The following is a 27410-nucleotide window of genomic DNA, read 5'->3' as shown; positions in this document are numbered from 1 at the left end:
AAAATGATAAAAACATATCTCAGGTCAACTATGTCTCAGGAACGCCTCAGTGGTCTGGCAGTCATCAGTATCAACCATGCAGTTGCTGAGCAGATTTCACATGATGAGATTATTGATGACTTTGCATCAAGGAAGGCAAGGAGGATCAACATTTAGGTGACAGCATTTCTAATTAGTATGTTTTGTGTTGGGGTTGCTCGCCCAGGGCGCCAAATAGGCTAGGACCGCCACTGCTGGCAGGCCTCATAAACTATAAGTGTGCCTTAATAAAAATAATAGATTTTTTTTCTCAATACTTTGATTCCAAGCATGTCTCAGAGACAAAAACCTGGATGACTTTTAATTTTCGACTTTGTACCTGTGCATCTTAAGAACAAACTTTGCTGTCTTTCATTTCCTCTGGATGGCATTAATTTGGCCTCCAGATCTAATGTAAAGAATCTTGATGGTTTTTTTTAATCAGGATATGTCTTTTAACCACAACATTCTAAAGGTTACCAGGACCACTTTCTTCCACTCGAACAATATCACTAAAATTAGAAACAACTTATCCCAAAATTATGCAGAAAAACTGGTCCATGCATTTATCAGCTTTAGGCTGGACTATTGTAATTTTTTATTATCTGGGTGTCCAAATTTTTTTTTTTAAAAGACTTCAGTTGATCTAAAATGCTTCTGCCAGAGTTCTGGTGAGAGTTAGAAGGGGAAGATCATATTTCTCCAGTTTTAGCTTCTCTCCATTGGCTCCTTGTCAAATTCAGAATAGAATTTAAAATTTAAATAGAAATAAGTCTATTCTAAATGAACTATACATCAGAGGCAATCATGATTTTGAAACTTATCTCATGTCCGAATTATAGCAACAGTGTCTCTTCTACCTCTTTGGTGTACTTGAGGTTCTCCTTTTCACAGATCTCCAGAAGGCGCTCTTCTTGGATCTGATTGGCCAAAGGTTTGAAGCGAAACTTGGAACATCTGGATGTGAGTGGCTCAATAATCCTGGAAGGAAAAGAGACATGCATCAGAGTCAGGATTAACCAATCAGAAAGCACTGTTGTGTGCTAGGACTACGGCAGTCAGCTGACCTGCTAATATAGTTACAGATGAGACAAAAGCGGGTTGTGCGAGACTCCTTCTCCATGGTTCGTCTGAGGGCAGCCTGAGCTGGAGCCGTCATGGAGTCTGCCTCATCCAGGATGATGATCTTGAAAGGAGGACATGACTTCCCACTGATATTCAGGAAAAAAAAGAAAAATATTTCCCTCAGGGAAAAATAAAGTATCAATAAAAAATAAAATAAAACAAATGTAATTCAGTCACAAAAACAGGAATTGCAGGCTCTTTCAGTTCTAAGGTTTCCTCTTTCAGTCTGGAACAAGAAATCATTTGGTCTTTCAGTTATAACATTAAATAAACACAATTGTAGATGAACTGCATAAGAAATACTGCATGTTGTGTCATTTTTACAACATTTCTTCAGTTCCTTGAGGTTTGCAGACATCTGTTTCTGCACAGCTCTTTTCAGGTAGTAATAGTAGGCTGCGACTGTTGGAGTATAGCTGCAACTGAAATTTACAAATAATTAGGTGAATATTTTGTTGCACTGAATTCTGAGTGTTTGTGACCAAATGACCAGTAGGGATAGGAGTATATTAGGAGAATATTCAGTCTAGTTAAAATAGGCAAATTAGAAGAATTATTGCAAACCTCACAACAATCTTTTTTTAAACACCTGATAGTGGAAAAGCAGTGTAAAGAAACAACTTGGCCTGGTACAAAACATGTACCTGGTATGTACCAGGCTGTATCATGTATTGCTCCCCAGTTTTTCTTTTATGATTATTATTTACTGTCGGTGCGGTTAGACCTGTACATTCAGACATGTAACCTCAGATGTTTTCTATCAGAGAGCTCCTGTGCAGGTGTCAAAATACAGCTCTAGGGCTCTTGAGAGGTTGGAGACGCCCACATCGACCTAGTGACTATTTTGAGAGAAAATTTGTCACACAAATCTTTTAAACATACAAAATTCAAGAGGCAGAACTGTGATTCTCTGTGACTCATGTAAGAAAACTGAGAACAACTACAAACATTTTGGAGACTCCGTTGTGAATGCTGTTCACCAGCTAGATGCCAGCAGTTGCAGCTCAGTGAGATACTGCCTTTGAGGTCCCACCACAGCATTTCAATCAGGTCGAGGTTTTGACTTTGACTTTTTCAGATGTTCTGTTGCAGATTAGCTTCTGTGTTCAGGGCCATTGTCCTGTTGCATCAGGACCCAGTTTGGTTCAAACTTCAGCTGTCAGACAGATGGCCTCACATTTGTCCCCAAAATCCTTTGGTCTACAGAGGAGTTCATGGTCAACTTAAAAGTGTTTTGAAGCCAACATCAGTTGAAGGAAAATAATAAAATAAAAATTAAAATAAAAAAATTACACTTTTTTTTTTTTTTTAAATACTGAACATTGAAAAAAAAAACTCTGGCGATTTTGGCTTTTTTCATGACCCCTCTGATGTGTGACGTCCACAGAGCCGCTGAGGTTCATCAATGAGTATATGAATACTGGTACAATATAGTTCAGTGAGTTGCAATTAATTGTTAGAACCGGCATGAAAACACCACTGGAATTTAATTTTTTGGCTTCCCAAACAATAAAAAACTTTGTCAGATTTGGATCCATAAGCTCCAATGTGAAAATTACGATTAGAACTCAATTTCAGAGCACTTCAAAGAGAAGTACTGCAAGCTCCAACCCTCATTAATGCGGTGGACTGGCTTCATCCAAAAAACAGGACCTTTTGCCAGGAGCAGTACTAACTTTTTAATTGTAAAAGAAATGCAATTGGAGAGGAGGACATTGCCACAGAGAAGGAGACGAGAAACAGGAAGTTTTACTTCAAACGTGACTTCATGAACATGCACTGTTATTAAAAGGTATGAGCTGCTTACAGGCCGACAGCTTGAGATTAGTTTGTGATTCAGAGCAACTTGTTATTGATGAATAAATATAGACAATCCATGTGTGATTAAACAAATGTCATAGTCTGAAACTGCTGTTGATTAGTTTACTCTGGTGGAGAGAGTGCATGAATGTATTTTGTTACTCTCAAGCACGTTCACGTCTTTTATGAGTTAGCATCCAGTTAGCATTGGGTTAGCTTAGAGTTAGCATCATTAGCTCTCCTGCCGATGTTACTGACTTGCAGTGTTGTGGGCTGATGTCATGACAATGGTCTGGGGGTAATCGGTTCTCACCATTCCTCGTTCCCAACTCGGTCGTTATGCACATTGTTTTGTCAGCCATGATGGTCCTGATTGATCATCAGAATCAGAATCTGAAGAGTTTTCACTTGATTCCAGAGATCTAGCCATCGGTTCAGGTTCATACTATGATTGTATGTCCATTACTCCTGCAAACCCTTCCGATATTTCTTTATATCCAAAAAAGGTTTCTTCCTCCATTTTCACTAGTAAACATCCGGACAGTAGCAGTGTTCCTTATTCTTCAGCACTCTTTTTGGGGCCGGCCGGGGCACAGCGCACGTCATGAACCCAGGACGACAACTCTGGCCCACAAACCACCGACTACAGAAATTATTGACTAAAACTCTAAAAACAGAAAAATAGGTCCCTAAAATGCTGTGTGGAAGAGTTTGATTGAATGACATTCATGAAATGTCAATTTTTTGAGATTTCATTTCAGTTCACCTTTAATGACTGCGAGGAACCCAAACCATCAGCCCTCCACCACTGTGCTGACAGTTGGTATGAGAGGTTTGTGCTAATATGCTGTGCTTGGTTTCATTCAAACAAGCTGCCATACATTATGGGTAAATATCTCTAATTTAGTCTCATGCTCCCAAAAGACATTGTTCCTTCGAGTCATGGTGTTTTTAGAGAGAAGAGGCTTTCTCCTGTATCTCTTCCAAACTAGACATACTTCTTCAGTCTTTCTGAGTCTGAGATGGAGCTCTTGGGTTTTTGTCATTTGAATGAGTATTGCATGGTCTGACCTAGGTGAAAAAAGCCAGCAAAGCTGTGAGACAATGTTTTGAGCCAATTTTTGAGAATCATGCCTTATTTTCATGTACACAGCTTGCAGAACTGTGTACATTATTTCCTTGCAAAAAATAATAAAATAACCATCAACAATTTCCCAAAACTCACAATGAAATCTGAACAATGGCAGACATTGTTGGAAAGGAAATGCATGGTTTCTGTGCAGCAGGCAGCAGCTTCTGTGCACACATGTACAAACTGATACATATTTAATGGAGATTGTGGACAGCCAAAAGCCATCTCAAAGCCAATTTCCTGCTGAATTGTGAAGAGTGTCAAACACAGAAAAAAAGAAAAACAGAAACCTGTGGTGCTAGAATTACCGAGCATGACAAAAACATAGCAGCTGCTGTGAACCTAGTGAACAGTGAAAAAAAAAAAAACACAGAAGCATCTGAAAATCTCACTTTTTTCTAAGCTGATCAGAGTCTCACTGGGAAACTTTAACTCCACAGCAGTAACCAGAAAGCGAGAAAACAGTGACCATCAGTCAAACTCTGTAAGTCGTCACATTCTCACCTTAACACCCCAACCCCTTAATATAAATTGATTTGAACTAAATTTGAGTATAATTATGTACATTTAATTATACATTTTATAAAGTATTTTTATGTGTGAATGTAACTTACAGAGTTTACTGCTTTACATTCAGTCCTTCTTGTGGTACTGCACATTAGGAAGTGGGTATATTTTTATGCCATTTTAAGTAGCCAGTCCACATGTTTCATTATAAACAATTAGATATAAAAAAACTGATTTAGTTGACCTCAAAATGGTCCAGTAGTTAGACTACAGTACAACCAAAAAGTCTGTCTATTCTTAAGGGCTTTTCGCAATGTTTGAAAAAAAGAAATTAAGTTATTTTTTTCTCTAAGCAGGTAAATTCAAAAAAAGTTAAAAAACAAAAACAACTGGACTTCTATTCTGTAGCTGAAGACGTTTCGCTTCTCATCCGAGGAGCTTTCTCAAGTGGAGTTGAGTGAAATGTAAGCTGGATTGCTTACATCACATCTCAACTTTAAAAGCTCAACTCCACTCTCTATTTCTGAATTGAGAAAGCTCCTCGGATGAGAAGCGAAACGTCTTCAGCTACAGAATAGAAGTCCAGTTGTTTTTGTTTTTTAACTTTTTTTGAATTTACCATGGCCTGGATGACTGAGAATCTACACCAGCTCTAAGCAGGTAGTTACTGGGGAATGTGGGGATTTGGGTTTTTGTGTTTCGGTTTGTTGTTTTTGTTATTATCTTGTTTCTGTTTGAGTTATTGTTTTCAGTTTAGTTTTGCCTGTTCGTGTTTGCTGTCACTATTCACTCCTCCCCAGTCACTCTTTTGCCTTCCTGCCACGCCCATCTACACCTGTCTCAAGTCTTGTTAATTGCTTCACCTGTGCCCACTTTCCAATCACCTCCTGTTTAAAAACCCGGTCATCTCTCCCACACTCCACTGGATCATTGCTCATTTCCCTGGTGTATGTTCTGCTCCACGCCTTGTTATTTATGTTTAAACTCAGTTCTTGATTTTGCTGCCACGTCAGCCTTTTTGTTTTTGTTCATTTTCATTTTTAATAAATTAGTTTTCGTTGCAAGGTGAGTCTGCACTCTGGGTTCGCCTCCTTCCCCACCCTGCCTGACAAAGAACAGGTTGTTACACATAAAAAGTTCCTCAAACTAGCCTAAAAATTAAACATTTGAATCAATTTCTTTTTATCATTTTCCAGGGAAGCATGCCCTCTATCCATGTTCTCTCAGTCTCCTTACTTATATCTGTACACTAAAATATCTATAAGTAAATAGTATTTGCATTTGTTTTTAAATAAAGGTAAACAAATCATGGTCATTTTCTTATATTATAAAACTGTTGTATTGTTGCTCGATGTTATACCGTCAAACTATCATACCCACCCATGCCTAGACATAATATAGAAAGATGGTTCACGTTTTTCTGCAAAGATATTCAAAGTACACATTTCTTTGCTGATAAGAAAATTTCTTCAATCAATTATACACAATCACAGTTTGTTAGAAAAAAAAAGTATTTAAAATTCCCGATGGTTCTCTAAAACTAACATGTCTTAACTGTTGAAAGATTGTTATTCTAAATGTGTGGGGGCTCTGACTAAATGCCTTCAGGTTGTTGATGCAGAATAACAAGCAGGGAAATCCATTTGTTCATGAACGTTCATGTTCTTCAAGAGTGGTGACTCACTCAGGACGGGTCCCAGACACAGTGAGATGCGCAAAGTTCTTGACTTTCTCTCTGATGACCTGTATGCCTCGTTCATCTGAGGCATTCAGCTCCAGCACTCTCTGCCTGTACAGCTCCGGACTGAAGAAATACGGGTACAGAAAAGATAAATCATCAAGGTGAAACTCAAAGAACATTCTGGTACTAAAAAACTGTAGACTTACCCATAAAGTTCTCTGGCAGCAGCTAAGATTGTCGACGTTTTTCCTGTTCCAGGAGGACCATAGAAAAGCAGGTTTGGGAGCTGAAATAACAACAGAACACTGGTGAAACAAAGCTTCGCTGGACAGAATATGTAAATTCAAAGAAGAAAAAAACCCTACAAAATGTGTGCGTTTTCTTTTACTCTTTAACCCACTAAAATAGAGAAACACTAGAACGGCCACTGATTGCTCTAGGCAAGATTGTTAGCAGTGATCTTGTGAAATTTTACATCTGTCACTCCATTCTGTCACCAGCCAGGGACCCTCGCTTGCCTGCGACCAGCTTACATGGCACCCGACTTCAACGGTTCTTCTCGCAGGTAGTGAGCCCACATGGAGGTGGCACCCTGCCTTTTCTATGGGTTTGGCTCGGCCAAGCCCCAGGAGCCAAGGCCTCCATGACCCGACCATGGATAAGTGGTAGAAGATGGATGGACTCCATACTGTTTACTTGGGAAAGCCTCAAATAGTTAATGTCTTGTGTGTGCAGTACGCTGTCATCCGTTCATAAGCGCTCAGAAAAATCCTTATTTTACTGAAACATATACAATACATAATGGGAAAACAAACAGACAAGTATTCTGTAATGAGCCTCCCAACAAGTGCTGACTCAATGCTTTACAACTACTGTAATAAAATGACCAAGTGTTGTAATCATTCTAACCAGACCAGAACCGAACTGCACTTTAAGTAATTACGTACTTTACATGTTAGTCCAACCAGAGCTCTGCTACCAGAGTCTGGGGTTCATTTCACTGAGAAGAACAACAGATACAAGATAGAAACTTGGGCTTGGTGACACAGCAAAAATTATTAGAGTTCTTGTGACTCATCTTTTTTTTTTGTTGTTGTTGTTTGTTTATTTGGTTCCCAAAATCTTGTTGGAATGAAAACTGTTTTTTACTGCAGTGTAGAGCAAAATATGTTGTCTCTTTTAGGTCTGAGAGAGTCTCTGCTCAGAATTTAGTTCAAAGTGTGATTATAGATGCATTGATAATCATTTTATAATCACATCGCAGCCCTCAGAATTCGAACCCAATCTATTCATGAGGTGCCTAAAAATTCTCACTCCTTGTTTGCAGTTCCCTCTAACTTATTAACCATTTCAGCACACATCGAAAGCTTAATCGAGACAAGATGTAACAATGAGCCACTGTTACATTTATATCAGGAAGCAAGATGGAAGCAAAAAAATTGCTTTGGTTTTCAGAGCACAAAGTGATAGTGGGCTGCCCACTATGCGCAAAACAGGCTGCTACATTGTTGTTTCTAAAATCCCCTGTATTTTCAGCCCACACAGAAGCACCAAAAATAGTGTTTTTAAAAATCTTTTTTTTTTTTTCTGAAAACTGTGTAGATAGAAGATGCAAATGCAACAGAAAATGTCTGATTTTCAAAAATATCCAAACTAGTATGGACAGAACGTAAACCTAGTCTAACAGCTGTCACAAGAAAGGTCAAAGACGAGACATACACGTCTTTGTTTGTAAGAAGATGGTACAACTTCTTACTTCGTACACTGTCTTGACTAGTCCAACTGTAGTAGTCATGGCCAAATATTTTGAGAATGACAGAAATATTTATTGTCACAAATATTTTTTAGGATGGTAATTAATCCTCTAGAATGTTATGAAGAGTGATCTGATGATTTGCAATTATTACAAATTAACTCCTTATTAGCCATGAAAATTAACCTGATCCAAACCTTCCCCCATAATTTTCTGTTTTTTCCAGCTTGTTGGAGCACCATGTCATGAGGCCAAAGTGATAACCGAGTGGCTCGGGGAATAAAAAAAGAAATTTTGGGCACCTGACCCAAAACCTTCTCAGGCCTTAATGACATTGTGGTCAATCCTCAAGAGACAGATGAACAAACAAAAACCCACAAATTCTGACAAACTCCCAGCATTGATTGTGTTATTATGGGCTGCGATCAGTCAAGATTTGACCCAGAAGTTGATTAACAGCATACCAGAACATAGCAGACAACTTGAAAAAAGGGACAACACTGCAAGTACAGGCTCTTTACATAAACTCAATAAAAAAAATGTATGAAAAACTTGAAATGCTTCAAAATACCATAACAAATTCTGTGGAAACCAATACTTGTGGCATTCTCAAGATATTTGGCCATGACTGTTTACTGAAATTAGTTTGTCTTTCATTACTTTTTGCATGTAGTAAGTCATGAAAGCTCTGCAGTGAACATATTGTCATGGAAGAAGCTCAAAGTTCAGATGTGGAAGACAGAAATGATGATAAATTAAAGAACCAAAGTGATGCTTACATCTGCTCCTTCCAAAGACTTCTTCAGCACTGCTACAACCTCCTCCTGGAAGGCCACCTCATCTACACACTTTGGTCTGCTGGAGGTAAAAAAAAAATTTAAAACACAGGAAGAATATATTCATTTATCAATTACATAACCACATCTAATCCACCTGAAAACACTTTTAGTGCAACCTTTTCATTTATTTATTGATTTTTTTGATCAAACAGAAAAGTCTAACAGAACCTTATTAATACATTTATTGTAACAACTTCAACAACTACACTGTCTGCATGTGAAAGGTGAAAGCGGGAGGTGGGCAGATACAAGGCACTTTCAAAAGCAGTTCTGTAAAGTGGCCACAAAGACCATTCCGTCTTTAAGCTGCCCGTTTATACATCACTAATGGAGTTGGTGATGTGAGCTTCAGAAATGAACCAAGCTTCGTGAACCTAAAAGAGGTGTAGAGCAGAACTCTGCTGCTTTGATGTGGAGCTACTTATTAAATATGTGACTGAAGTCTTGTACCCTTTTAAAAACAGTTAAAACAAAATCTCTTTTGGTTAATAGTTATATTAACTAAATGCAAAGTTGCTGTGTGTCATCATCAGCCTTCTCCTTTGTGTTGTTGTTGTTGTGCTTTTGGCTGCTCCCTTCTGCAGGGGTCGCCACAGCGAGCAAAAATCACATAGAAGATTTGTCAATTGTTTTATGCCGGATGCCCTTCCTGACGCAACCTGGGCTTGAACCTGCAATCTCAGGATTATAAGACTGCGGCACTGACCACCGAACTACCACAGCCCCAATCTTCTTCATAATGAATGTTTATTGGGGTTAAGGCTTTCAAATCGCTCAGCCGGGTAGTCTCATTGACTGTATGTCATCACATCATCAGACGTTACGTCTTTGCTTGGTGGCACAAAAAGGCAAACAGGGGTGGGTTGGCTTTAACTCCCATGCTGTGTGAGGCAATTCAGAAATCACATCAAGACAGCCAGAAGGCATCTAAACAATAATTTATAATAATTCTGATGTAATAACTTTTCCACAAAGAGACTTTATACTCCAAGAGAACCCCCCCTCGCTCCACAGCACACCATTTTGGGACCCTAACAGAACCACAGCAACTGCATGGCATGGAAATCAGTTTGATTCATGTTATTACAACACTATGACAAATACAGAGATGGAAGTTTTTCAATTGATGAAGGAGGAGGAGAACAACATCTTATTTCAGGATGTTGGCTGTCATGATGACCACTGAGTCCCGCCCTCTGTTCAGCAGCAGCCACACACACAGCATGCTGGCCTCTAACCAGGAGAAATCAGCTGCCAGGCTGTGAATATTGTATCCCAGAAGCTAATGTTAGCTCCCAGCAGCTTAATATTCCCAGCATAACCCCAGCCACACTGGTTCCCAAGCAGCTCATGGAACAGCGTGGCGCATTACCACCACCACTTGACAGTACTGGCCAATCAAACAATAGCTGACACAGACCCCCGGGAGATAAAAGTTCTGCCCACATCTTGTGTCAAGAATGGGCTCGCCAAGCTCCTAGAATAATAAAATGACATCATTTTGGTCTCAGAAACCAGAGTGTCTGGAGAAAACCTGTTATTGATCATAAAACATAAAATTTAGAAAAACAAAAGCTAAATTTTTTGGGGGAATGCAAACTTCAAATTGCCCTACTACACAGCAGAAATACATTATATTGCTGACTTATTGATTTGTGCCTATTATTCTTTCTAGTAGCCTACATATAAATAGATATGTTACAAAAAATAATATTTGTCAACTATTTTAAGGAAAAGTTTAACAGGAAGGTCTCAAAGAAGATTTTACATTCAAGACAATTAACTAAGTGCAATAAATGTAACATTTTCACAATACATTTTGAGTCAGTCACACTTACTATTTTTCCACCCAGGGAACAGCCTTGGCCTTTTTCTCTGCACTTGGTCCTGCTGCAGCCTTGTCCTTCTGCGGCCTGCTTGTTTGAACAGTTGCTCCTTTTAAAAATGCCTGCATGACTCTCGACTTCAGAAAACACAAAGAACAAGCAGATGTAAGCAAAAATGCAAACTCAAACAAATACAAACGTTAGATCAGTCTTCTTTCAGAACGGCAAGAGAATTGATTTCAGGTGGAGAGAAAATCAGATCTAATGAGGTCTATATACAGATGCGGATACATTTGTTGGTACCCTTTTTTTCAAGAAAGAAAAACCCATAAAGGTAACAGAAATAACTTGAAACTGATCAACTAATGAAAATAGTTGATCAGCAGTCCTTTGCGCTATTGACATTGTGCTCACAGATAATAACAACAATAACAAATTGCACAAGATCTTTGTTTTAAAATTTCCATATTGACTATTTGGAGTCAATTCTGTCTGTCTGTTTGCAAAATATTTCAAGCACAACTAGATGGATTTTAAATAAAATTAAAGAACAAAATTACTGGATATACCTCTACAACTGATTAAGCTTTGAAGTAGACCCAATTCAATTTGGACACCACAGCCAACAGATCTTAGGAAACACAAAAATAGCTATAATTTAGTAATTTTACAGGTACTGACCTAAAAACTGGTGTGGTAGTGGCTGAGCAGTATCCACAACACAGTTTGAGAGCTACACATTTCGCCACGTCTGTATTTAATACTTTGGCATTAAATGTTGGCATCAACACTGTTAGAAAAATATCTCATGAACCACTGCTTGGATTTTAATAAAACTCAGGAAGTAATCATAGGATATACATCTATAACTGAATAATTTCTGGAAACAAATTTACAGATATTGAAGTACAGTTTCATGTGGTAGTTGCTAAGAGTCATTCACAGCACTAACTCTGAGCGTAACATCTCGAGATATTGCAAGAGGTTGCAGATAATGTTGTTTACAATGTTTGACCAATAATGGCTACAGCTCTGTTGTTTCTCAGCAAGAAAAGCCTAAAACTCTGGTATAAAAGGCAGCAGGATATACATTTTTTCATGAATGCTGGGCTTTTCATTTTAATTTATATTCAAAAATTTAGATTTTTCATACATGAAATGTGGAAAAGGTCTGGAAACAAATGTTTTTTCCATCCTAGAAACAAATTTCAGACTTTTCAAAAAATCGTAGAAACCCTATATGAACAAAGAATAAAGCCAAAGGTGACTGCTATCTCCTATAGGACCACTAGGTGTCAGTAGTTGTTTCACACCGACTCTGTCCTTTTACGGTCTTAATAAATTCAAAGAACTCGTCGTTTAAATATGAGTTACAACAAAGAGGACCAGATAACTTCACATAAAAAAATCCACAAACTGTGGCTCGCTGATTATTAATATTACGCCTGTAGATTTATAACCCTTTTGTAAAGTTGTAGTATGTTACACATGCATATTTACGAAGCCAATAAAACTCCTTCTGGACAGTTTTCAGGATGTATCCCAGACGTTGTGCGGACAGACGCCCTTACCGGAAGATTCCCACCCGGAGAAACGAACTACAGCGAACTTTGAGGCTGATTTTACTTCAGACAAAAATCTTCCTTCAGCTTGTCTGCAAACACAACAGGAGCCCCCGCGTTCCCGCTCTGAAGAGCGGCAAGAACTTCCGCTGACGTCATCATAAAGAGCCTGATCAAACGCAGCGGATTTGTCGTATTTCCGCAGTCACGGCGGGTCTCCCTTTATTTTCGTTTTTCTTGTATTCTGATTTTCTTAGTGACTCTTTTCTTTCTCCGTTTAAATCCATTTTCTCATTCTATTAGTTCAATTTGCAGTGCATTCAATTAGTTGTTAAACTCACCATAGACGTTGCCGACGCCTGACGAGCATGCCCTGCGGCAGAAACATACACAACACGATATAACTGGAGGCATCAAAAGCTCTTAGCCCCCGAGTTCCGACATTTTTTGTCTTTTTGTAAATTTTATTTTTGTGTTAATGTTAATGGCATGAAATTCGTCCAGGTAGTGTATTTTTTGGGTGAATTCTAATCCTTCATGATTTATTTGTCTTTGAGTCTTTCATATTCTTTTAAAAGTATAAATCTGTGCTCGTGCATTTTGTTGTCTCTTTGACTCCCATTCAGAATTGTTTTTTTTAAATACACCCCTATTGCAATTTTATTTAATTATTCCTTGTTTCCTTCAAAATTTCATTTTCATTGTTTTTCACTAGATTAATACTTTTTTGTGTGCTGCAAATCTGCCATTGACAAGTAATATGATCTTTTTTACATTATCATGTATGCATGTTGCACCCCAATTCAATAAATATCTGAAGCTAAAATGATTTAGATTTATTTATTGTCATTAAAACCTCAAAATAAAAACAAAATGATTTTTAAGGCTTCATGTAGAAGGATAATAAAATAAAATTCAGATAAAACAGACAAAACAAGCTAAAAGTCACAGTTAAAAACATGTGCAACAGTGGAATAGTACAGTAGCAGTAGGTCACAACAGGGCTACTGTAGCATTAAGGCACATTAATAAAGTGCAGTATTTGGGAAGTGGAGGGATTCAGCAGTCTTACTGCATTTGGGTAGAAGCTGTTTTTCAGTCTGGATGTTCTTATCCATATACAGTGCAGCCTCCTTCTTGAGGGGAAGGGGGTAAACAGTTCATGTGCAGGGTGGGTGGGGTCGGTGAGGATGCAAGTGGCTTTGTCCCTACATCTGATTGTGTAGATGTCACAAGTTAGTGGTACACTGCACCCGATGGTCATCCGTGCAGACTTTATCCCCCTCTCTTCCTCAATGCAGCTTCCAAACCACACAGTGAGGCAGAAGGTGAAGACACTTTCCACCACACAGGAATATTATAGTGTGGCATGCATGTGTGTGTTTAGTAATTAATTTGTGTGTGTGTTTGTGCATATAAGTATGTGTAAATGTGCACCTTTAGTGCTGCTGCAATCAGGTTCAAACCAAATTCAGAACAGTTACTCCTTGTGCACAGAGGCCCATCTTGCAGTAGAGTTAGTAAGTTTGGTTCACTTCATAGACTTGGGTTAAACTGATTCAGTCACTTAAGGGATCTGATTCATTTGAGCCGGTTATGCTGCACCCCACCCCACCCAAAAGAAAAGCCTGGGAAAGTTTGGTTTTGTTTACACAAGTAAACAATTTCAATTGGTTTTGGTTTTATTTTATTCTGACAGACAAAAGGAGCAGACACAGCCTCAGATGCTGCTACAGTGTGGCCTGAGCCTTCAAACTGATGAAGGATATGGAGAAAAATGCACTCATTTTATCTTATTTTGTCACTTTAATCTTTAAGCTTGAAAAAAATTGAAAATGAACAGTAAAAATTCATAAATTTCTGGGCTGGGGTAATCCTGCAGTGTTTACATCCTAACTATGCCTCTGCTTAAACTCCAAATGGATGGAAAATTCAGAAGAGCCCACGTTTATTATTTCACAGATTCATGCCTTTCATACAGGAGCATGTTGTTGTGAATGAGATAAAATCTTGCATCACAAGGACTTTGTTTGGCAGTAGCACTGATACTGATGCTGAATGTTCTGAAAGGCCTGGCAGCACAGATGTCTCAGGCTAATTGCTGCACTCTCCACAGTCCCTGGAGAATATGAGAGAAGCTGGGGCCCTCCTCTGACATGAATTGCATTTGTGAAAACATGGAGCAGGATCAGAAGAGATTCTTCAGATGCACTCAGTGAATACAGGAAGTCTAACAGCTTAAATGGCAAGTGATAACTGTACTTTATTATCAGTATATTATACTACAAAGGCAAACAGGCAATTTTGTTTTTGCTCATGCTACTTTGCCTGTTTGTTAGCAAAATATCTCATGACCCACGGGACAGGTTTTAAGGAAACTTGCAGAAAGTAGTCACTGGATGTACATCTACTACTGATTACCATTTTGAGTCAACCTAATTAAAGATGGCTGTTACAACCTACTGACCTTAGACAACACAAAAATGGCTACAATTCTGTTCATTTTCCAGATTCTGTGCTAAAATCTGGCGTGGTAGAAGCTGATAATCATACATAACACATACTTTAGGTGCTACTCATTGCAGATTTTTGCTTAGAATTTTAGCATTAAATGTTGGAGTCAACCCTGTTTATATGTTAGCAAAATATCTCTTGAATCAGTGCATGGATTTTAAGGAAACTCTTAGAAAGTCATCACTGAATGTAGATTTACCACTGATTACATTTGGGAGTAAATCTAATTCAGGATGGTCACCACAGCTAAGCAGCCTTAGCCAACACAAAAATGGCTACAGCTCAGTCAAATTCACAGCTAAAATTTGATACGGTAGCTGAGATTCATTTGCTACACACTCTCTGAACATAACATCTCACAATGTTCCATGAGATGGCACATAATTTTATTTTCTAGGTTTGACAAAAACTGATTAAAACTTTGTTTTTTCTCAACATAAGATGATCTTGGTTTAAAACTCTCAGGTATGCATTTCTTCAAGGATTACTAAACTTTATATTGAAAAGTTAATGTTATTTTATAATTACTTTAAAACAACATTTTAACATCAGTTTGGGTTCTACTCCTTTATTAAAGTCAGTGAAGCTGTCTGGGTGGTGAGCTTGGAGGTCCGGTCCTTTTGCTCAGCTCCAGGCTCCAGGATTTCTCTAGTGGACTCATTTAGCCCATGGATATTAGCAGTGTTTTATTCAACCCTGTGAACCCCCCTCACTCACTCCTTTGCGATCCGTACAGGCAGGTATCTGATTCATTCTTTCTTTCTGTAATTCTGCTTCTTCATCAGGGTATACAGAGCATCATTCAAGCAGCAAGAGCAGCAGAGATTCCCCACCCATCGAGCCTGAAGAGTTCCCTGGTAAACGCACTGGATTGAGTGTTTCCGTGTTTGCTGAAGAGCACTTCTTTTATTTTTGGACATTTCTTGAATATGTTCTTTTTGTGGATCATTGTGGTTTTCACTTGGATATTAGTATCTGGGTGGATGGTAAACTGAGGGTGTTTTGATTTTGAACTTTAATATTTTGCATCCTCCCACTTTTCTAATTGCTTTGTTCACAGACAAGCAGTTACAGCATTTATTCTCTGATTCACTAACTGACTTAGTCCTGACTGAGTGCTTATTTTATCTGTTGTTTGATTTTACCTGACTGTATTTCTTGGACATTGGAACTACAAAGAGACTTCTTGTTTTGTTCACAAGCTAGGCGTGGCATTATTGTTATCATCTTCAGGATTTTTTAAGGGTAAGATCAGGAGGAGCTGTCAGTCGAAGAATTTGTATCAGAATAAAATAAATAAAAAAAATGTATTAGAGGAAGAGGGAAAAGAAGGAAGTAAACCTGGTGGGAGGAAATCAGATTACCCAGCAAAGGGAGGGGGAGAGCTAGGTGACGACAGGAGGCGTGGCAGCAGAGCCAGCGAGGAATCAGACGGGTGGATGCTCCCCACACCCTGAGATGCTGTGCTGGCTGAGGGAGGACGAGATGTCGGTTCAGGAGCTGCTGCAGCGAGTGCAGTGTGTCATCACACATGTCGGTGAGTCATCACACACCCAACATGCTTTTCTGTCTGTGCTGGGAAGGTTGTTCTAATTAATACATGCTGAAAGAAGCCAGCTTTTCTTGGATTGTGCCCCTATTGTGGTGGTAATGGGGGTGTTTGAGGCTGTGGCAGCTGAATGGGATCTCATCAGGACCACTGAGGAAGGATGCAGAAGGGATAAACAGAAATGAACATGATTAAGACAAGTCACTGTGTTCATCAGTAGATTTAAAAATATCATTTCATCTGTCAGACATTAGGTGATAACTGAACAAATACTTGTGTTTCATTTAGATTTTTTCTGTCTCTTTATTTAACTCTCCTCTGTTTTGTCCTTTGGATGCTCTCTTTTTGGACAACTGTGGTCCCTTCCTCTTACCTCATCTTCCCCCCTCCTTCCCCCCCTCCTCCTCATCTGTAGTTCTTCATCCGGGTAATGTTCTGGCGGTGAAGTAGGTTAATGTACCACTGCACAGTGTTCTCCATCACTGCATCGCCTCCACTGCATCGTAGCTGGGGGGGTTTGAGGGGTCGGGAGGGGAGGGGGAGTTTGTGAAGATCGTTGCTATGGAAACTGAGCTTGAATTTGTTGAGTGTGAGCAGGCAGATATGGAGTGTTTACACTAAAACTGGAGAAAAATTGCATTTCAACTGAATATTTTATAGTTTTATACTATTTTCTCCTATTTCTAGTTTTATCACCTGCCACCAAAGGCGAAGGAGCAATAATGCTTTTCCCCATGTCTGTATGTTCTTTTATCTGTCGGTTTGCAAAACATCTCATGAACCACAAAATGAATTATAATAAAATTTTCAGAACACAATCATTTGATGTACATCCAATTCAAGTCAATCCAATTCAAGATGGCCACCACAGCTAATCAACCTTGGCAAACATAAAAATTACAACTTAGCTAGTTATACAGATAATGAGTGTTACCTGATTGCATGAGATGTTTTAAAATTTTGCCATTAACTAGTGTAGTCAACTCTGTCTGTCTGTTTGCAAAATAACTCATTAACCACAGGATGGATTTTAATAAAACTTTTATTATGTAATAATAGAATGTGCATTTACAACTGATTACATTTTGGAGTCAACCTAATTCAAAATGGCTGCCACAACCAACTGATCTTAGAAAATGGCTTTAATTGTATTTCACAGATATTTGGCTAAAATCTAATGTGGTAGAAGCAAGGCTTTATCCCCACCATGTCATGACCGGTGGAGAGCGTGATGAACACAGAACGCAGACTCATCATTCAAAAAAGAAACTAATTTATTAAAATAAAAGATGATCAAAACAAAAGCTGACGTAGCAGCTGAAACTAAACTAAACAAACAAAACGGCGAGGCGAAGCAAGGCAAGGCAAGGGAACTGGACAACACAAGACTAGAGACAATAGACATACCAAGGACAATGAACCAGTGGCGAAGTAGAGAAAGTGACCAGGTTTTGAAGCTGAGGATGATTATGGGAAGTGGGCACAGGTGAGTGATTACAATAGTGGACAGGTGGAGATAGGCATGGCAATTAACAAGAGCTGACAGAGGATAAGTGGAGAATGATGACAAATGGGCAACAAAGACAGTAAACCAAAACCAAAAGAAACCAGAAACAAAACACTAAATACAAAAAAAAAACCACTACCAAAACAAAACCTGACACACCACCTACTACAAACACAACACATTGTGTGATATTTTGCTTAAAACTTTGGCAAAAGCTATTGATGTCAACCTTGCTTGTTTTTATATATATATATATATATATATATATATATATATATATATATATATATATATATATATTGCCCTATTTGTTCCACATGGGTGGTTCCATTTTCACTTTAAACTTGGGTTCTCTACCAGAGACCTGGGAGCTTGAGGGTTCTGCATAGTATTTTAGCTGTCTCTAGTACTACACTCTTCTGGATAAGGATCTCTAAGGTTGTTTCTGAGATGTATTGGAGCCACTCTTCCACTCTTCAGCTTTACCCTGTTATGCATAATCATCAGTAGAAGGTGTGTTTTAAGTCTATTCTTTGTCCAAGTTATGAAGAAGGAGGTAACTAAAAGTTGTTTTGCATAATCATGAAGGGATGTTTAATAAAACTCTGTCACAGGAGGAGGGACGGGGGCTTTTTGGGGCTTACATCTTGACATGGTGTTGATTAGAAACCTTTTTCTGATTTTTCTAATTTTTTGTCTTTTATTTTTTACATTTTTAATTAAATAACCTGTAACCCGGACATTACATACTTTTTACACCTTTAATAAAGTTTGGCTGTGAGGCGTATACCTGATCGATGCCACGTTTCAATCGGTCAGTTGCATCTGCAGTTTTTTTATTTTAAATCCTACTCATCTGGTAGTCTGACAAGTCTGTCATGGTAATTTGAGGCTTGTCGGATGTTCAGGTGGTTCACAGTAGGTGGAAGGTGTGGGCCACAGACCTTCCAGCAGAGGCTGGATTCACCATGAGCGCGGAGCCGTGGGTGAATTTGACTCGGCAGCGGATACTGACTCAAGCTGTCTCGACCCTCGGGCCTTTCTACAGGTAGGATTTGTTGATATCAGCCACTTCCTCAATCTGCTGGTGATACATGCCATGCAGGGTCTAGTCTTTCCATGAGATTCTCCTCTTTTCTCCTCTTCCACATTGAGTTTCTGCTGCCTGAGACATTCACTTAGCAGATCATCATTGGGGGCTTTCTTCCTTTTGTACTCCAGGATCTTGGTTGTTTCATCCTGTATAGTGGCTCTGATGCTCACTAGTCCTCTACTTCCCTTCTTTCTCTTAGTGTACAGTCTCAGGGCTTTGGACCTAGGATGAAACCATCAAGGCATTTTGAGGAGCTTTTGTGTCTTGATGTTAGTGGCTTCTATCTCCTCTTTTGGCCAGGTTATTATACCAGCAGGGTATCTGATAACTGACACCGCATATGTGTTGATGGCTTGGACTTTGTTTTTACCATTCAGCTGGCTCTTCAGGACCTGCCTTACTCTCTGTAGGTATTTAGTTGTGGCTGACTTCCTTGTGGCCTCATCCTGATTGCCATTTGTCTGCGGGATTCCAAGGTACTTGTAGCTGTCCTGGACATTAGCAATGTTGCTTTCAGGTAGTTCAGCCACTTCAGTTGTGATCACCTTATCAAGTCTGAATGACATACCAATGTCCTTGCAGTATAGCCTGGTGAGGTGAATCAGTAAGTCGATGTCTTGTGAACTTTTGGCTAAGAGCTTGATGTAATCCATGTAGAGAAGGTGACAGATGGCAGTTCCATTTTGGAACTGGTATCAATAGCCACTCTTTGCAATCATCTGGCTGAGGAGATTCAGGCCCATGCAGAACAGGAGTGGGGATAGAGCAACACCTTGCTATATACCGCATTTGATGCTGACTTTTGCAGTTGGCTTTGAATTGGCCTCTAAAGTTGTCTTCCACATTCCCATTGAGTTCTCAATGAAGGTTCTTGGTGTCCTGTTGATGTTGAATCAACTCCAGTATCCATGAGTGGGCGATCGAGTCATAGGCTTTCCTGTAGTCAATCCAGGCAGTTCACAGGTTTGTGTTTAGTCTGGTGCTTGGCTCCCCTGGTGTTGGTGCCAATTCCCTTCTGTGCCTCGCTCAGGTATTGACCCATGTGTCTATTCATTGTAGCTGTTATGATGCCTGACAAGAGCTTCCATGTTGTACAGAGGCAGGTGATTGGCCGGTAGTTGGATGGAATTGACTCTTTCTGAGAGTCCTTTATGATTTATACTGTCTGGCCTTAGGTCAGCCACTCAGGGTGGGTCCCTTCCATTAGTAGTGGTTCATTTGTTCTGCTAGGCGTTCATGGAGAGTGGTCAGTTTCTTTAGCCAGTAGGTGTGGATCATGTCAAGCCCTGGTGCAGTGCAGCTTTTCATTTCTGAGACTCTGTCTTGAATGTCTGCCACTGTGATAGATACTGGCTCTTGCTCTGGGAGATTGATGTGTTCAGATCTTAGATCATGTGTCAATGGGACATTATCATTGTGTGATGCCTCCTTCTCCCATATGCTTCTTCAGTATTGCTCAGTCTCAGGTATGGATGGATCTACTCTCTTATTATTCCCCTGCCATTGAGAGTACACTTTGGATGGTGTGATAGAGAATACCCTGTATAGTCTCCTGTATATTTTGGGCTGGAGTGACATTATTTTGGTGGATAAATTTTAATTGATTAACATTTGTTTGATTTACTACAAATATAGTCCTGTGCAACCATCCGATTGCTGCAGTGTAACTGCTGAATGTTCATAAATTGCATCTATTTTTTGTTAGTAGAGACATGCGAGTTCTGAATTGGTTGTTTTGTATGATTTTGGTTGAAGTGGAAGACAAAAATCAGGCAGAGGAGCATTTGGTCATAGTTGCAATTTTATAGATATAGCAAAAAATATTTTTAATGTCCTTATTTAGATAAGATAACGTGTGCCTCCAATGTGTATTTTATTGCATATGTTTGGTATTTTTACTGTAAGTTGGGGTTTAGTGCCATACAAATTTATTACCCCAAACTCACTTATGCTAACAGCACCCCCAACTAAAACAGTTGGCTACACTTTATTGTGTTGTTAGCATGTAACTTTGTGAGTGAGTAAAACAGTGGAGGAAACTTGGGAGGAGGGCAGCTTGGAGTAAACATAGAAACAGAGGGGCGTGAGTGACGTATTGTTGAGGATATTTGTGTTAAGGACTGAGTGAATCACAGAGACTCCAAACACAGTCACCCGTCCCTGACTGAAATCACTCTTTCTGCTTCTAACTGCTGATGAGGAGAACTGCTCCTGCAGGACTGAGGAAGTCCTGATGACTGAACCCTAGTGTTACTGGAGCTGTCAGTGTGTGTGATCTGCTGGTCTGGTTATTGGATTGGATGCTGGATCTGGACCTGAACACTGTTGGACAGGAAGAATAATAGCAGCATGGGATCAGTAATATGTAAGTAAAGACCACGCTGACTGCTGTTGTATGTGTTTGTAACTCATACGAAGGGTCACTTATTTAGAACAGCACTGTTGGACCAAGCTTTACTGGTGAAAGTGATGGTGGGACACTCAAGAGGACATCTGGTTGTTCTGTAGTTTAAACAAAGCTTGAAAGCTCAGTAAGGGAGCTGTTGTGATTTATTTACAATGATGGAAAGCCAAAATTAATACTACTGAAATGAATGAGTGAAATAAAACAATGACAAACGTCTACTTTGTCAGCAGTCCACAGTAATGATTCAGCTATTGCTCTTGTATTCAGCATCTTCATCTATTTATTTTTCTTGTGTTTACAGTTCAAGGCATAGACTGTATAATAGATACAGTCTGTGGTTTTACCTGATGTGCATTACTAACATCTTTTTTCCAAGAATTGATTTGTGTATAAGTCCTTTTATAGGCATTCCTCTCCAGAACAGAGATAATGGCAGCAACAAAAACGCACAATCGTGTAGGTTTTAAAGAGACACATACAAGAAGAGCCTTGACGTTTGGTTGAAGAAAGTACTCCCTTTGAAGTACGCCTCCTGGGATTTATTAGAGATTAATATTATTTTTCAGTTGAACTGACTGTTGTCTGCACTTTGTCAGTTTCTGTCACAGCAATATGAGAAGTCTGGTTGAAAGCACACCAAAAGCAGACTTATTTGAGCCATGATTCATTCCGTGTTCAGAGCTGACATCATGTTTGTTTCATTCGGTGATGATGTTATTTATGTTTGTTGCTTCTGTGTGTGAGTGCATGTGAGACTGAGCGGGACAGAGCTGTTATCTGCAGATCCTGTTATTACACATCCTCTGATTGTTTTCTTGCACTCCCACCTTCTTCCTGAGAAACCCCCACCCCCTTCTGTCCCCTGACCCTGAGGAACAACCACCCAAAAATAAGTCAAGCTGTGCATCATAAACTGTATGCGTGTGCTTGGGTGTTTTGTGTTGTTTCCTTTCTTACAATGAGAGCTGATTTTGTGGTTTTGGATACTGGTACATGAGAGACAATGAAAAAGCAAATAAACACAAACACTTTTTTAAAAATAGATTTTAATGAAACTTTCAAAAAGTAATCACTGAATGCATATCTACAACTAATTAATTTTGGGAGTGAGTCTATTTCAAGATGACCACCATAGCTCACTAACAATAGCAGGCACAAAAAATGGCTCTAACTCAGCCAGTTTTACAGATAATGAACTAAAATTTGGTGTATTGCACATCTTCAACACATATGCTGAGCACTACACATTGAGCAACATGTTTGCTAAAAACCTTGGCATTAACTGTTGGAGTCAACACTGTCTTTGTTTTAGCAAATTATCTCATAAACCCACAGATAGATTCTAATGAAACTTTCAGAAGTTTAATTCATCCAAAGTAAGTTTTATTACTTTGGATATAGGGCTGCCAATATATTGCAAATTTATCATTGTTGCAATATCACTGTCACAAAGGACTGCTTAGACAGCAATAAATCATTATATTTCAAGTACAATATATTCATGTTCTGCATGCTAATAATATATTGGTCAATTCAACAGACTTCTAGTTTTTAGAAGCAGCTTACTTCAACAAAGTATTGTTAGAATCAAACAGGAAAAATTTTAAAGAAATTTCAAAGGATGCCAGTGCTCCTACTGTCTGAATTACCAACATCCATCACCTTTGTGTTTCCTGCTCCATCATAAGTTAGCACTTCTTTTTGTAATGATTTAGGCTGAGAAAATGCCAGCATTTTATATATAAACTGTAGAAGAAGAGTAAAGAGAACTAAGATCAAAAGAAATGGTAAAGTTGCTGTCAGTGGCCCTTAGGGTCACCATGGTAACCACACACCTGTGTCTGTCACTCCCTGACAGTACTCATAATAAAACAAAAAGACAGAAACACAAAGTAGAAAGTAAATCTCAAACAGTCACTGTGTCAAATGACTCTGATGGTCACACCTGTCCATTTTTATGTGACTAAAGTGTTTTAAGTAGGAGATATGACAAATTAAAAAAAAAAAAACCTTCACTTCCAAATTGGAAGAAAACTTGTCCTTAGCCAATCTCTTGTTTACCTGCCACACCCATCATCATCTGACCCAAGTTTGTAATCACTCACCTGTGCCCACTTCTCCTAATTTTCTGCAGTCTTTAAAACCTGGTCATTTTCCTCACTTGTCACTGGTCTGTTGGTACTTCTATGTGCTGTCTGGGTTCCCTCATGTCTCACCCTTGTGTTCTTGTTACCCTGGATTGAGTAAATTATTTTATTTATTTATTTATTTATTGATTGATTGATTCATTGATTTTTGCTGCTATGTCAGCTTTTGTTTTTGTTCCTTTTTTTATTTTAAGAAATTAGTTCTGCTGGAGTATGAGTCTGTGCTTTGAGTCCACCTGACTCTCCAGCAAACCTGAGAAAAGCAAGATTATTCAATAAAAAAATGGAACCCTTTATGTTATTAAATCTTTAATTAGTTTATAAGATATGCTTTGCTTTATTTGTAAAGATTAAATCTGTGAGAGTTTTAAATGATTTTGGTACAGGATAAAGATGGTCAATCACGACTAAGATCAGGGGTTAGTGACGGCCACTCCAAAATACTGACTGTGTTGTCTTTCAGCCACGTTGTAACTAATGTGGCAGTATGCTTAGGGTCATGGTCCATTTGAAAGACCTGTTTATACTCATGCTTTAAATTCCTGGCTGATGCCCTGTGCTGTTGCTTCAGTATTCCTACATCATGTTATTTCCTCATGATGCCATCTATTTTATGAAGTGCACCAGTCCCTCCTGCAGCAATCAGTTCAGTAGGAAGTCCTACTGCTGGGCTCAAGACAAATTACATTCAAACTAACAAACATATATGGATAAAAAGGGGTTTAGAACACCTTCGGAGGTAGTCTGAAGGCAAATGTTTTCAATGTGCATTGAAGGAGGTTTTTTTTAATATCCCCATGTTATTCATTGTCCTTAAACCTTTTTGTTGTGAGGAACCTTGGTATACTGTAAAATAATAATGAACACACCCACACAAACACACACTCACACTCACTCACGTATATCTGGGAATACAGTAATGTTTATCGTCCCTCAGGAAGTAGTTCCTAAAACACACGTGACAGCTGAATAAGCATTGTGTTTGAAACAATGCAAGTGATTACCAATGTGTTTGTGCATGTGTTCACTGTGTAACAATGCTTCCATTTTTTGTGTTTCTAACATGCTTTGCTGTAAGCATGTAGAGACATTTGCATTATTTCTGCTGCTAAAAATGATGTGAGAGCTGCAGACTGCTGAGCTTTTGGAATATCTAGAAACAAATCAGCATTTTGTTTAACAACCAGAAATATATAATTAGAAAGTTCTAAAATCAAATTCATCATTATTAGTCAACACCAGTGCAGAAAACTCAACAACTTTGTATTCATTTAGAATTTCACTTGTGTAAAAAGACCAGCATGTCAGATGTAAATGTGAAGCTGTTAAAATAACACTATGGACTGTTGAAGCAGGTTTTAACACATTTGTTTGAAGAATGCCTGACCTCTGGTGGTTATTAGAGCAACAACATGACACCTTCAGGTTTGCTTTTACCAACAGCCCTCATTTCTTAATGCTTTTGTGATCTTAATTGTAAATTTATTTAAAGTGTTTTTTCTTAGTTTGTGCTACTCCTGCTAAGTAAAGATTTTCTTCAATCCATTCACTTAATGTGTCTCTCTGTGTTTTATCTGAATGGTTTTGATTTACTGCCACCACCTGTTTTTCATTACTTCCCTCAGTATATACAGTATACAAATAGATTTCAGTTTTAGTGTCAGTTTCTTGTCATCATGTCTCACAATCTCTTTTGTGTTTTTTCTCTCTCTGCTAAAACTGTGAGGTTTGTAGGAGGTTGAACTCATATGGCAGGCAGAAATGAGAATTCCAAAATAAAAACAGGTTTATTACAAAAGGGCAAAACAAAACATTGACGATTCAGCAAAAACTTAAAAAGAAATATCATAGGGAAACTCAATGAGACACAGGGAACAGGGAACAGGGAACAGGGAACAAACAGGAACCATGACATGAAGCCAACAATGCACTACTGAAGTGGAACTGAACAGAGACTGAATATATATGACTGAGGAGTTGAGGAAATAGAAAACACCTGAGTTGAATGGGATTGGGAACAGGTGAGAGTAGGCATGGTAGGCTGACTGAGAAATTGAACTGAAGGAGAGTGAATGACGGCACACAAGGAAGCAGGAACGCAAACACAAGTGAGTAAATCAAACACAGAGGAACATCACAGAAAAAACCCACAAGAACAAAGAGTAACAAAATATAGAGACATGATCACAAAGACAGGAAAACCCTTAACAAAACCAAACAAAGCAAAAAAAAAACACTATCAAAGAAATTAACAAAAATATCCATATCCTGACAAAGACTTGTCATTGCTGCTTTATGGATTGTTTTATTTTAGCTCTGCACTGTCTAGGTTTCAGTCTGAGTCCGCATTCACACTTTTGTTTCTTGCTTAACCTTTCTTTCATGATTTTCTTTTATAATCTAAGTACTTCAGCATATGTTTAGCTATTTCAGCCAATCATGTATCCATTTTTTTATCTACTGTTCTGTTGGTTTTATCTTTTAAGTACTACTTTTCTAATTTTAGCTTTTAGCTGCTGTTTAGTTGGTCTTGGATTGTAGCTTCAAATACTACTTCATTATACTTGCTTCAGTTCTAGCTTTTGTTTTGCTAAGTTTATCTTTTAGCTGTTTTTTTGCTGATCTTAGTTTTTAGCTACCGCTTTGCTAAAATTAGCTTTTAGATTTTGTTTTGCCATTTTTAGTTTTTCTTCTGATCGTTTAACATAATAATTCAGTTTAAGCTTTTTCAAGAAATTACACCTACATCATTCAGCACCTAGCATTCACTGTAGTTTTGCATAAAATGCTAACTGTTCTAGTTAGATTTAAGCTTGTGTCTTATTAATCATCATCCCACGCCTGATAAATGTTAACTGATAGACTCATCATGTATTGTTTTATGATGCTCTGCAGAGAAACGTAATTAAAAGCATTTTCATTGTGTCAATTTTACTGTTCTCTTTTGGCTCTGTTTTTTTTTGTTTTTTTTAAAACAAATAGACAGAAACAGCAGCTCGAACAGACTTTGCCAAAAGAAAAAAAACAATCAAACACACGTGACTGTTGATCCTTCCATACTCTCAAACACACAAGCTGTAACTCAGCACCACTTTCCTCGTCCCTTCTTCTTTCTTTCTCCTCCCTTGGCTGTCTTTTAACACACTCACACCCTGTGTACTGCTTCTCTAACTGCCAATTGGCTGCTTGCTGCTTGGAGCTAAGCAGAATGTGGAAAAACTGACCACAGGCACATGTAAGAGCTGAACTTCACAAACAGCTCAAGCTGTGAGAGACAGAGAGCCTGTGTGTGTGAGAGTGAAACATGACAGAGATACAGAGATTTGTTCATTGGGACGTTTGGACTAACATTACCAGACAATAGTGATGGCAGTGAAGACCCAGCGGCTGGAAATAGACTGGAGTTTTTGCAGCTGGATGTTTTGTGGACCTCACTGGTTTTGGATATAGTAATAATTCAGTCATCTGGGGCTTTCTGGGAGTGCGTGCAGCAGCCTTGGAGGTGTTGCCATGAAGAGAATCCAAAATGTTATAGGTAATCTTCACAGACTACAACCTGACAGGGAGAGCTTTATTTCTGAATAGACTCAGATACTTCTCCAGTTTACAACTGAAGTGTTGGAATGCAGCTTTTGTGTTTTAGCTGATGTCATGTCGTAGCAGACATGAAGTGGTTACACCGCCTGACTAAAGCATATTCTGAGAGTGACATCTTGTGATATTGCTTGAGATTGTGTACAATGTTTGTTTTTAAGGTTTGTCCAAAACAGCTACAACACCATTTCTCATCATAAGATGATCTTAGTCTAAAACTCTGACATGACAGGCAGTGGGAAATATCCATTCCTTCAAGGAATGCGAGGACTTTAATCTGTTTTGTTTCTTGGGAACTTGATTTCATGATTTTTGAGTCTTCCAGTAAATTGTCCTGATCCTCTGATTGTGTGTGT

General features: G+C 38.7%; 2 protein-coding genes across 16 annotated transcripts in view; one reads left to right on the top strand and one right to left on the bottom strand.

Annotated features, from left to right (window-relative positions):
• Window positions 1-12399, bottom strand: part of rfc4 (replication factor C (activator 1) 4) — a 22890-nt gene extending 10491 nt beyond the window's left edge. Inside the window, exons 1-7 of one of the 2 annotated variants that reach the window (XM_017440558.3) lie at window positions 12253-12399; window positions 10694-10818; window positions 8796-8874; window positions 6470-6549; window positions 6267-6386; window positions 1086-1229; window positions 879-999 (exon numbers count right to left, since the gene is read on the bottom strand). In XM_017440558.3, coding sequence (XP_017296047.1) covers window positions 879-999; window positions 1086-1229; window positions 6267-6386; window positions 6470-6549; window positions 8796-8874; window positions 10694-10809 — 660 coding nt within the window. In that variant the 5' untranslated portion in view covers window positions 10810-10818; window positions 12253-12399. Of the gene's footprint in view, window positions 1-878; window positions 1000-1085; window positions 1230-6266; window positions 6387-6469; window positions 6550-8795; window positions 8875-10693; window positions 10819-11250; window positions 11285-12252 lie in introns of those variants that run through there. The other variant, XM_025002655.2, reaches the window with a different exon arrangement.
• Window positions 12400-15481: 3082 nt separating this feature from the next.
• mcf2l2 (MCF.2 cell line derived transforming sequence-like 2) overlaps window positions 15482-27410 on the top strand; it is a 143554-nt gene continuing 131625 nt past the window's right edge. For 8 of the 14 annotated variants that reach the window (XR_005234393.1, XR_005234395.1, XR_005234394.1 and 5 more), the window contains exon 1: window positions 15483-16294. Coding sequence is in view for 9 of the 14 variants with exons in the window: in XM_037981145.1 (XP_037837073.1) it covers window positions 16216-16294 (79 nt within the window). In the remaining 5 variants the exon portion in view is untranslated. Of the gene's footprint in view, window positions 16295-21051; window positions 21272-26713; window positions 26996-27410 lie in introns of those variants that run through there. The other 6 variants (XM_037981148.1, XM_037981146.1, XM_037981140.1 and 3 more) reach the window with 5 other exon arrangements.

This window comes from Kryptolebias marmoratus, linkage group LG18, assembly GCF_001649575.2.
Source record: "Kryptolebias marmoratus isolate JLee-2015 linkage group LG18, ASM164957v2, whole genome shotgun sequence".
Lineage (NCBI taxonomy): Eukaryota > Metazoa > Chordata > Actinopteri > Cyprinodontiformes > Rivulidae > Kryptolebias > Kryptolebias marmoratus.
The sequence above is the reverse complement of the archived record's forward strand: the minus strand, read 5'-3'. Positions and strand labels throughout refer to the sequence as shown.